Genomic DNA, 12,934 nt, shown 5'->3' with positions numbered 1-12,934 from the left:
TAGAAAACACTATCCTGAGTGAGGTATCCCAGGCCCAAAAAGACGAACATGGGATGTACTCACTCATAATTGGTTTCTAGCCATAAATAGGGTTCACGGAGTCTACAATAGGCGAATCTAAAGAAGCTAAGTAAGAAGGTGAACCCAAGGAAAAACATATAGTTATCCTCTTGGATAAGGGAAGTAGACAAAATTGCCGGGGGGAAAAGTGGGATCTTGGGGGTGGGGTGGGATGGGGGTTAGGGGAGATGGGGAGAGAAAAGGTAGAAGGGAAGGAGGGTGGACTTGGGGAAACAGGAGGATCGGGATAAAGGAAGGTTGGATAGGGGAGCACGGAACCACAATTCTTAGTTAAGGGACCCACTTTAGGGTGGGCAGGAGACTTGACCCTAGAGGGGCTCCCAGGTGCCCAAGCTGAGGTCCCCAGTTAGTTCCCTGGGCAGCTGAGGATAGGGAACCTGAAATGACCCTACCCTAGAGCAATACTGACGAATATATTGCATACCATCCTAGAACTTGCATCTGGCGATGGATGGAGATAGAGACAGAGACCCACACTGGAGCACTGGACTGAGCTCCCAAGGTCCCAATGAGGAGCAGAAGGAGTGAGAACATGAGCAAAGATGTCGGGACCACGAGGAGTGCACCCACCCACTGAGACAGTGGAGATGATCTACTGCGAGCTCACCAAGGCCAGCTGGACTGTTACCAGAAAAAGCATGGGATAAAACTGGACTCTCGGAACATGGCGAACAATGAGGGCTGATGAGACGCCAAGGACAATGGCACGCGGTTTTGATCCTATGCAATGTGCTGGCTTGGTGGGAGCCTAGCCAGTCTGGATGTTCACCTTCCTAGATATGGATGGAGGGGGGAGGACCTAGGACGTACCACAGGGCAGGGAACCCTGACAGCTCTTTGGACTGGAAAGGGAGGGGGAGAGGAGTGGGGGGAAGGGGAGAGGGGTGGGAGGAGGGGGAGAAGAGTGGGAGGAGGGGGAGAAGAGTGGGAGGAGGGGGAGGGAAATGGGAGGCTGGTGGGAGGAGGTGGAAATTTGTTTTTTTTTTTCCTTTCTTTATCCTCCTTTTATCAATAAAAAAATTAAAAAAAAAAAAAAAAAGGAATTTGAATGTTTTTATACTACAAAGATAATAAATGTTTGAGCACGTAAGTTTGATTTAAGTGTCACACAATAGATAAATGTACCAAAAAAGTCTTATCAACAGGGCATGCTGGTCCACCCATGACTTTCTTTAATCCCAGAACTTTGGAGGCAGAGGCAGGTGATTTCTGTGAGTTCATGATCAGCCTGCTGCACATAGCAAGTTTAAGGACAGCCAAGGCTACACAGTGAGAAACTGTCTCAATAAGATAGAAACAAATAAACAAACAAATAAATCATATTTCCTGTTAATATGTACAATTTTAATGTCTTTCTGTGTGAGTTAAATTTAAATAGCTGGGCATGGTGGCACACGCCTTTAATCCCAGCTTCCAGATAATTAGAAGCAGGTAGAACTCTGTGATTTCAAGGTCACTCTGTTCTCCATTGAGTTCTGTCACAAAAATAAATACACACATTAATTAAATAATAAATTCAAATATTCCAAAAAGAATGTCAATGAAAAATGCTCAGTGGCATAGTTCCTACCAAGCTTTCCTATTTCTTCTCCATTCAGCCTATAATTCACCAAAAGATTTAAAATTTCTTAAGTCATTAGCACATTATCATAATGAAATCTGACTAAAGCAAACCTAACTTATTTAAATACACACATAATACAAAAATCAGTATCTAATAAATAGCAAGGAATTTGACAGTCAAATACTTTCTATAACAAGATATAAAATGGACACTAATGACTGGGCCAATAAGATCATGTCCTATGTGACAAAGTATAAAGCACGGGCATGAGGGTCTACAAACTCCAACAACGGGAGCTTACACACCTTACCGAGATACAGTGAGACATGCCTCAGAACCAAGCATGAGAGTCTACAAACTCCAACAACGGGAGCTTACACACCTTACCGAGATACAGTGAGACATGCCACAGAACCAAACTCAGTTTAGAAGGGTGATGCACAGTTCAAAGAGAAAGTTTTGAAAAAGTAAAGTTCTATATTTAGATACAACTTTTTACACACATGCGTGCACATATAAATACATATATAATTCTAAGGACTAGAGAGATGGCTCAGTAGTTAAAGTGTACTGGTTGTTCTTGCAGAGAACCCAGATTTAAGGCCCATAAATGACTTGGCAGCAGGAACTCCAAATGCAGAAATCCAAAAAAAAAAAAAAAAAAAGAAAACAATCCTTTTTGGCTTCTGTAGGCACTAGGCATGCAAGTGGTGCATAGACATACATACAGACAAAACGTCAAACACAAAATAAAATGTTTTTTAAAGTTTTAAAAGAATTCTATCTGCACTGAGATATATTAATATACTAATTGTTTAAAAATGATAGTGTCTACTTCCTTTTCTTCTTTATTACAAAATCTACTTAATTTCATACACTTAACACCTAAGATTAAAATGTAGTTTAGCAACTTGCTCATTAATAAACTCTTAAATATAAACTTTTCTTTTTATAGAACCAAGAGCCTCTTATACAGAAATGCAGTGCACTATAGCAAAAATATCAGTAGGCATTATTCATAACTATTTTAATGAATGACACCCAATCTCAGTATTAAAAAAGAAGTAGGACACTATCCTTCCTGCTGTGGTAGTAAGTTAAAAACATGTAGATGCCCTTGATGTCAAAATGGTGTGCTGCACTGAAATATCACAGATAAATGATTAGAGAACTCAAGTCTAGGCAGGTCAGAGTTCAAGTTCAATAAGACTAAGCACTAGGGAGCCAGATGGCTCAGGGAATAAAAGAGGTAACTGTGCTTGCTATGGAAGTCTGCCAACCTGAGAGGTGAGGCTGGGAAGAACCAGCTCCTGAATGTTGTTTTCCCTAGTAATTAAATTTTAAAATAACAATAATAAAAAAGACTAAGCAAATAGCAATAGTGGTGCACAGCTTTAATTCCAACACTCAGGAGGCAGAGACAGGCAGATCTCTTGAGTTCAAGACTAGCCTGGTCTACAGAGTTCCAGGACATCCAGGGCTATACAGAGAAACTCTGTCTCAACTGCCCCTGACCCCATTCCTCCAAAAAACTAAGCACAAAAGGTAAGATAAGTCAAATTTTAGATTTAAATTATTAACATTCATGCAAACTAATTGTTCATACTTAATACAGTATAGAAAGTCTAGATAAATGCTATTTTACTTTGCCATTTCCTCAGAAAATTGACAGCTAAAAGGAACAATTAGGAGAAAACATTTTTAAAAAGTCAATTAAAGAAATAAATTAATTGTGCTATAATGTATTCAATCTATATAAGGGAAAAATCAGTTGAAATATATGTAAAAAATATACTCTCAGCTAATCCAGACTTTAAATAACTAGTCATCTTCTGTCTAGAGAGAGAGAGAGAGAGAGAGAGACTATGTGTGAAGAGATGGGGGTAGCAAGACGGTTAGAGATAGAAAGGGAGACCCTAAAAATATACAACACGTATATAGTACTGTTACCACTAAATTTGACTCAAAACAGGGAAAAGCTTTCTAAGCATCATGGGACAAGATGATCATTTCTATGCAGAAACTTACATGAGAAAACCTACGACACCATGAAGGAATTCAATGGAATGAAGCATTTGGCAGCTTTCTATTAGTTATTATACTCAGTTGTCATAATAACAAAATTATTGAGAACTAAAATGAAAGCTAAGAAAATAACCATGAAAGGGCCTGAATAAGAATAAGCTTTCTAGACATGGTGATGCATGCCTTTAATTCCAGCACTCAGGAGGTAGAGGCAAGAAGATCTCTGTGAGTTAAAGGCCATTTTAGTCTACATAGTTAGTTTCAAGATAGACAGGGCTACATCATGATAAAAAACCCAAAAATATATAAGCTAACAAAGAAAACAACAAACATGCAAAAGTAGACAGAGAAAAGACCATGAGGCCCCTATGTTACACAAAGAACTAAGGCAACTAAGGAACACTGAAAGCAAGGTAGTCTTTCTCAGAGAAGAGCACATCACTGGTTACCCAATAGCCCTGAAAACACACATGTAAGTGATATTATGGACGGTGAGCACATTATAATTAGGAATATGTATGCATATAAATATACACAATGCAAGCAATAACAATAAAAAAGAGGCTATGGATTTGAAAGAGAGTAAGGAGGGGTATATGGGAGGGTTTGGAGGGAGGAAAGGAAAGTGGCAATGATGATAGTATATCATAATCTCAGAAATAAAAGAAATATTTTTGTAGTGATATTTTATTTGTGTTATATTAAATAAAGCTTGTCTGAAGAACAGAATGCAAAACAGTCGTCGGCCATACAGGCCAGGCAGTGGTGGGACACACCTTTAATCCCAGCACTAGAGAGGAATATAGGTAGAACTCACTCTCTTTCAGTCTGAAGATTTCAAAAAAAGAAGAGCTTTCTAGTGACTTGGCTGCTTTGCTTTTCTGATCTTTAGGTTGAACTCCAATATCTGTCTCTGGGATTTTACTAGTAGAGCTCCATTTGGCACCCAATGTGGGGTTGAGCCCACAACCCTGAGATTAAGAGTCTCATATTTTAAAAAAACTATTAGTTTACTTTAAATTAGAAATCAGTGAGAATACCAAGAACAAGTACATATGGAATTTTCATACTACTTATTACTAAGTGTTTTAGAGAGAGATTACTATTTCTGTTTTAGGGTTTTTTTTTTTTTAATGTATGAAAAAGCTTCATTAGAACTTCCATGAGTTAAGACTCTCCAGATTATTAAAAACATGCTGTTTTCTTTGGCTAAATTAGGTTTTGTAAAGACTGTTCTTTTTCTCTGGGTCAAGTTTCCCACTGAGTCTCATCACATTTGTGGCCCCTGTGCAGTACATGGACTGCTGTTCTCTGGGTCAAGTTTCCCGCTGAGTCTCATCACATTTGTGGCACCTGCACAGTACATGGACTGTGGTTCATCTCACTGCTAACATCAATTTCCTGCGTATTCCTATCAATTCTTAAGAGTCTACAAAATAATGGGTTTCACTATTGCATTTCCTTTATGTTTTTTTTTATATTTAAAGTTAATGTCTTAAGCCGGGCGATGGTGGCGCACGCCTTTAATCCCAGCACTCAGGAGGCAGAGGCAGGCGGATCTCTGTGAGTTCGAGACCAGCCTGGTCTACAGAGCTAGTTCCAGGACAGGCTCCAAAGCCACAGAGAAACCCTGTCTTGAAAAACCAAAAAAAAAAAAAAAGTTAATGTCTTAAAATGCAGAATTATTGTAATTTTGTATTGTAATATTGTAAAAGTGAAAATTATTACCTTGAAACACATGATGTATCTTATAATAATCCTCTGAATAAATGCCAATAAACTTAGAGCCAACAAAGCTTTACTCATAAAATACTTTCAAAAGGTTACTATGAGCTAGAAAAAAAAATTCTGCTTCACGTGGTGGCTCACACTATAATTCCAGCATTAGGGAAGCTGAGGCAGGAAGACTGCCAAAGTTCAAGGCCAGTCAGAGATACAAAGTGAATACAGGCTACCTTGGGTTACAAAAGATAAGTCCCTGCTTCAAAAAGCCACACACACACACACACAGACACATGTGCGCGCACACACAGACACACACACACAGGCACATACACAAAATAAAAATAAGAGGAAGAGGGGACAGGATAGAAAGAATAAAGAACTGTAAAAATACTGATTTTTAAAAAATTCTTTTGATGGGTGATGGCACATGCCTTTAATCCCAGTACCTAGGAGGCATAGGCAGTTGGATTCCTAAGTTTCAGGCTAGTCTACTCTACAGAGTGAGTTCCAGGACATCTAGAGCTAGACAGGGAAACCTGATGGAGGAAGGTCATTGGTTAAATAAAAAGAAACTGCTTGGCTCTCATTGGTTAGGAGATAGGTGGGAGGAGTAAACAAAACAAAACGCTGGGAGGAAGAGGAAGTGAGGTCAGACTCGACAGCTCTCCTCTCGGGAGCAGACGCCTCAGCAGAGACACCATGCCCCAATCCCGGGCAGACACACGCGATGAAGCTCTGACCTAGAATCTTCCCGGTAAGACCGGTGCTCACAGATTATTAGAGATGGGTTGATTGGGATATCAGAATTAGCCAGTAAGGGCTAGAGCTAAGGGCCAAGCAGTGATTAAAAGAATACAGTGTCTGTGTAATTATTTCGGGGCATAAGCTAGCCGAGCAGGCGGCTGGGGTGTTGGGGATGCAGCCCTGCCGCCGCTCCATATTACTACAAATTACGCCCAGACGTGTGGCTAACTGAGTCCACTGAAAGCCTGAGAAAGCTTTGGAAAGAGTAAAGCATGTTTTCTTGATTGTGACAATTTCTCTGGTCTACTTTGCTTGCTAGAGGCAAGCAAGCGCCTCATCTAAGAGAGGCTTCCTGACTCAGCTTTAACTGCAAAGCCTGCAGCTCATTAAGAGGTCCTGCCACGAAACACTTAAACAGTGTTGACGAAAAGCTGAACACATGCTTTTCGGTTTTCAGCCATAGCAGGAAAAAAGCTGCGCTGTTTAAAAATGCCGGCTTTCTGGGCCATCCTGCCAGGGCAAACTCTGACTGTTTGAGGCAGGAGGGCCGGCTACCGAGAGAGGACTTGAGTGTTGTCTGTTGTAGCTCGCTGGCTGGCAGGGACCTTGAAACACTGTAGACTTGTGGCACTGAATGCGGCTCTGGCCAGTACCTCAGCCATGAGGCTGAAAAGCTAAGGAATGGGCTACATCTAGCCGTCAAAGCCACGCCTTTAGTCCTACTGATATTGCTTGGTACATTAAAGACTCATGTGGTCAGAAAAACAGAGATACAGTAAAGAGAACGTCAAAGACAAAGAAAAAATTTAAATGATTTACAGTGTTAAAATATATGCAGACTAAAAGTTAAAATTCTTAAAGTAAACCTCTGTGACTTCAAGGTGTGGTAGCACACGCCTTTAATCCCAGTGCCTAGAAGGCAGAGACAAACAGATCTCTGTGAGTTCAAGGTGTAGTAGCAAACACCTTTAATCCCAATGCCTGGGAGGCAGAGACAAACAGATCTCTGAGAGTTCAAAGACAGCCTGGTCTACAGGGTTATTCCAGGTCAAAGATATGCGCTCAAAAAGCAAAAAGTTAACCCAGGAAGGTCACAGCTTAGATTCTTAAGCACCTAGTGATTTAAAGGCGCAAATCAAAAGTGCTCCTGGACAGTAAAAAATTGCAGATTCACAATAGGACAGATTCAGACCACTAAATGAGTCATACTGTTGGATGAATGTACGTAGGCTTGAGAGAGATAAGAAAAAGAATATAGAGAATAAAGTTAATGGTTTTTAAAAAAAAGGTAAAGTCTTTAAAGAGACAGAATAAAGTAAAGTGATAGAGTAAAAATAAGCCACATAAAAATGGAAAATTCACAGAGAGTCTGGATTATGTACATTGTGTTTTCTTTAAAATTTTTGACTGTGAAGGAGCTAAGTACAGAGAGACATTTCATTACATGGGCTGCCAAGCTAAACCAGAATGGATATAAGGGTATTACGATTTCAGAATTTGGGTCTAAGGATATGATGCTTTGGAGAGAGTCTTCTTTAGTTTTCACAGAGGATGAGACTCTATGGATTTCTTCTATCCCGATTTGGTATGATAGACCACGACCTCCAGAAAGGTTCCTGTGAACGCCCTCAAAAAATTACTTCACTCAACTGCCAACTGAGATGAAACTAGCACACAGGTTATACCATGAAAGACCTAATTAACGATGCCCCCATTCAGCAGGAAGCAGTTTGGAGAAAAATAACTGCGCCCATATTCCAAAAAATGTTTATAAATGTTCTTTTACATTTAAAGGGGGATATGATATAGGACTTTTCATGACAATGAGACACTCTGCTCCTGGCAGCACCAATCTACTTCAAGAGGAAGATGGGCATCGAAGAGGATCCTTATGGAGTTTGATAGCCATTTGGGCAAGAAACTGCTCTTGCCTGGACTATTGCATAAACTGGACACAGAGAACCCGCAGAGAGAGGACTACTGAACTTGCCTAAGGTGAGATGATCTTTCGGGGTTCCTGATTCATGAAAGAGGCTGCGAGACATTCTGCAGGACACAACAGATAGTGACTGAACTGACTTTGAATTTTCCTGCTTTATGGAAATGTCTGCTGGATACCATGGGCCTGAAGGCTGAAGATGGAAGCCCCAACGGTACAGAGGAACTTTGGGTGACTGTCCAGGCAGCGAGATGTCTCTGTCATTTCTAGAGTTTTAAAAGTTGCTTTTTTCTTGTTTGCTTAGGTAGTATTGTATCTTTCTGGAGTCTTTGATGGAGTTAAGAATAGTTAGTTATAGTTTTCCTTAGTTATGATAAAGATTATTGTAACTTTTACTTGATAACTGTTTCGTTATATGTAATTTTGCTATGTAAAAGTTAAAGCCTTTTTTTTTTTTTGTTTAAACCGAAAAAGGGGAAATGATGGAGGAAGGTCATTGGTTAAATAAAAAGAAACTGCTTGGCTCTCATTGGTTAGGAGATAGGTGGGAGGAGTAAACAAAACAAAACGCTGGGAGGAAGAGGAAGTGAGGTCAGACTCGACAGCTCTCCTCTCGGGAGCAGACGCCTCAGCAGAGACACCATGCCCCAATCCCGGGCAGACACACGCGATGAAGCTCTGACCTAGAATCTTCCCGGTAAGACCGGTGCTCACAGATTATTAGAGATGGGTTGATTGGGATATCAGAATTAGCCAGTAAGGGCTAGAGCTAAGGGCCAAGCAGTGATTAAAAGAATACAGTGTCTGTGTAATTATTTCGGGGCATAAGCTAGCCGAGCAGGCGGCTGGGGTGTTGGGGACGCAGCCCCGCCACCACTCCTTATTACTACAGAAACCCTTTCTGGTTCTTTCAAAGTTCCACAAACTTTTGAATAATAAATATAATTCTAAACTTTGCCACTATTACCAAAACACTAAAAATAGTAAAAAGCATTAACAACAAAAAGTAATTTAAAATAGAAAACATAAATTAATTTCGCCACAAATAAAGTAAAAAATATCCACCATTTTTCTATTTTCTTGTAGAAAATATAACTTTTTTTTTTTAATTCTGTGGCTTATGGGCCACACACAATATTTAACTGACAACTACTTCCCTATGTGACAATCAAATAAAGCCTATTATGGCTTTATTTGTGTGTGTTTCACTTGAATTTTTAAAGAAAATTGAACATTTAGAAGTGTACAGCTTGACTTACATCCATAATGTAGCACATAATGTAGATATGAGGTCTGATGCCAAGACACAGGCAGGCCCAGGTTCTGTCTGCTCACAGCAGGCTTGCTGGCAAGCATTCTAAGTAATAATTGTCTCAGAAATCCAGCGTCCACGGATAAAGTGAAACCTCCTAGGTAAAGCTATTAGAGCTTTAGGGACAGAGTGTCTTTCAAGGTCCTGCAGGACTCTAATCCCTCATCTCATAAAGACATCTGGGCCCAGTGAGTTCTGTTACCGTCCATCTAAAAGAGAAACAGAACTCACACAAAGGTGATCCTAGCATTTGGGATCACAAGCCTTTAATCCCAGCACTAGGGAGGTGGAGACAGGAGCAATATTTGGCTGGGCAGAGAGAGGAATATAAAGGGGAAGAGACAGGAACTCAGTGGAGGGTGGAATCTGAGGTTGGTGGAGAGCATTGCAGGATCATCCCTATGTTTGTCTGAGCCTTGGTAGAGGTCAGATCTCTCTAGTGACTGGCTGTTTTGCTTTTCTGATCTTCAGCTTGAACTCAATATCTGTCTCTGGGTTTTTATTACTCATGCTACATCTGCCCTCCCAACTGCTGGGATTTATGGTGAGCACCATCATTACTTGGCTAAGAGGCCAGATAATTCTTAATCTGTCCTGTTTTCTTTTTAGTCTTACACTTTTTGTTATTTGGTTTTGGTTTAATTTGGGGGTTGTGAGGTGCTTACTGGCTTATTTTGAGAGAAAGAATTAAGTGTGAAGTGGGATGTAATTATTCATAACCTTGCTTCCCCAGGTGACTGTAGTACAGTCTAGGTTTCCCCACCTTATTTAAAGTGAGAATGGCTGACTAAATAAATGGTAGGTCATCTCCAAATGACCACTTACTATCAGGCAAAACACAATCAATTGTCTTTTGTTTGTTTGTTTTGTTTTTAACTTAAGCTTGAGAGAGACAGAGAGAGACAGAGACAGAAGAGCATGCGGGCATGCATGCATGCATGCATGCATGCATGTGTGTGTGTGGTGTATCTTGCTTACTGGACTGAAAAGATAGAAACCCTTTCCTTTTTATTTGTAATCAGATGCACCAGAGACTGTTTTACGGTACCTTTTGCTCTTCAGTGAATTCAGAATTATTGTGTTGAGCTTGGGCCTCCTTCTGTAGGTGTCTTGCTAATCTGTAAGAAGAAAACATTATTCAGAACTGAAAGTGAGCAAGCTATTTTTAACAGCAGCAAGATGATACAGGTTAATTTTTTAAAAACAAAGAAACACCATGCTTTGTTGTGATCATGTCAGTTTTCTTCAGCCTTAGAAACACTCTGCATGTGCTACAATACTTTCCACACCATGTCACTGGGTAGAACCTCAGCTAAGAGAGCAAAAGCAGAATGATAGGGCTGGGGGTGGGTCTCCTAGGGTGTGGAATCCAGCCCTCCCTGACCTGAACAGACTCCTCTGTAACTACCCAGATTCAACTTAGACTGTACTGCTGAGTTCTAACTGCTCTACTAGCTACAGATATTTTTATCAATCTACTTATTATTGATTTGCTGGTTAGTCCAAAATCAAATTACATCCATGACAAAGTGGGAATACTCTATCAAAATCCACTTTTGAAGGTAATAGTTTTTGGAGAAAAGAAAATTCCACCATTCATAAATAGAAATCACTGATTACCCAATTATCCTATTTTTAAAATGGCAGCTATGGGCTAGTGAGAAGACTCAGTGTCTGCCTCAAAGCCTGATGACCCAGATTTGATCCCCAGGGCCCACATGATACAAAGAGGGAACCAACTTCCTCAAGTTGTCCTCTGACCTCCACACACAGGGTATACATATGTATGTAAACAGCAGACTGACTGAGGGTTTTCAAGGGTGAATCAATGTTTCTACTCCACGTTCGACAGTAAGGACCAAACCTATATGTTAAAGAGTAAAGCAAAAAGCACCAACACTTAAAACTCTCTCTTTCACACACATACACACACATGGGGGTAGGGAGAGGGTTCTTGAGAAATATAAAAATGGCCATTAAGAGGACAAAAAGATTCATATCATTAGTCATAAGAAAACGCTTACCAAATGACAAGCTACCTCTTCACTGCCAAAGATGGCTATGATTTAAAACATAAAACAAAGGGAAAATAACAGGTGTTGAAGAGGACGGACAAAAGCAGGGTCCTCATACCCTGCAGGTAAAAACACAGAAACAGTCCAATCATAGGGAGAAGTTTGGTAGTTTGTCAAGTAATTAACTACAGACTTAAAGACCCAGCAATTTCATACAAAGGTATACATCCAAAAACCTCAAAATGTATGTTCACATGAAATCCTTGTACACACATGCATTATTCATAATCACCAAAAAGTGGGAACAACTGAAATGCTCACTAATGAGTGAATAAATAAAACGTGCTATTCCCATTCATGAAACCGTCTTCTTCTTTCTTTCTTTTTTTCTTTCTTTCTTTCTTTCTTTTCTGTTTGTTTTTTGAGACAAGGTTTCTCTGTGTAGCTCTGGCTGTCCTGTGACTCGCTCTATGGACCAGGATGACCTCAAACTCAGAGAGTCACTTGACTCTGCTTTCTGAGTGCTGGGATTAAAGGCCTGCACCAACACCCAGCATGAAAGATTTTTCACTGGGACTGAAGAAATACATCAGCAGTTAAGAGCACAGGTTGCTCCTGCAGAGCAACCAGGTTCAACTCCCAACACATAATAATTCCCAACCATCTGTCAATCCAGTCCCAGGGGGTCCAAAATACTCTTTGGAGCTCTGTGGATACCAGGCACACATGTGGCACCCATACATACAGACAAAACACCTACACACATAAAATTTTTAAAAAGAAATATTATTCAGTCATAAAGAGGGCTGAAATTATAACATGTTATAATATGAACTTTAAAAATATGCTAAATGAAAGAACCCACATTAAATGGCAATGATTCCACGCAAATGAAAAGTCCATAATAATAAACCCATTGAGACAAAAAATGATGAGTAAGTTGCTTCTACCTATTGATTTATTTTCTCCCAAAGCTGGGAATATATTTTCTCCCTAAATGCTACTTGAAGACTTTCACGGACTAATATGGCCATTTTCCTTGTTCAGGACTCATGCTGATTGGTATGAAGTACTTCCTAGAAATGCAGCTTATAGGATTATAAATCAACTATACGCTGAATTTATATGATATAAATTTATACGTGACGCCTCTTGAATTTGGGGGCATCACACTGTGACACAGTTGCTCAATCTGAGTAAGTCTACACATAATTTGCTAATTGCGGTTATTAGGTCAAGCAGGGTGATCACCAGAAGAAAAAACACAGGTTGAAATTCTTGTTCCGATACTAACAAACAATAGAAAAAGACACTAAATTCAAAGAGAATCTCATGTACAAAAGGTAGACAACAGACCAGGAAGATATATTACAAAAATAAAGAACTTACATCCAGAATATATAAAGAACCCTTAGAACTTTATGTGTGCAAGGTAATTCAATTTTTTAAAAGATGCAGGAAAGATCTAGAAGGTACACAGAAACTTACAGAAGGAAAATAAGTATGAAAAAACCACTCAACACCATGAG

General features: G+C 39.8%; 1 protein-coding gene across 2 annotated transcripts in view; it reads right to left on the bottom strand.

Annotated features, from left to right (window-relative positions):
• Positions 1 to 12,934, bottom strand: part of Aida (axin interactor, dorsalization associated) — a 45,243-nt gene that overhangs the window by 27,106 nt on the left and 5,203 nt on the right. For both annotated transcript variants that reach the window (XM_075989385.1, XM_075989386.1), the window contains exon 2: positions 10,439 to 10,508. In XM_075989385.1, coding sequence (XP_075845500.1) covers positions 10,439 to 10,508 — 70 coding nt within the window. The remainder of the gene's footprint in view (positions 1 to 10,438; positions 10,509 to 12,934) is intronic.

Source organism: Microtus pennsylvanicus, chromosome 10, assembly GCF_037038515.1.
Source record: "Microtus pennsylvanicus isolate mMicPen1 chromosome 10, mMicPen1.hap1, whole genome shotgun sequence".
Classification (NCBI taxonomy): Eukaryota; Metazoa; Chordata; class Mammalia; order Rodentia; family Cricetidae; genus Microtus; species Microtus pennsylvanicus.
This window is presented reverse-complemented; position numbering and strand designations above follow the sequence as displayed.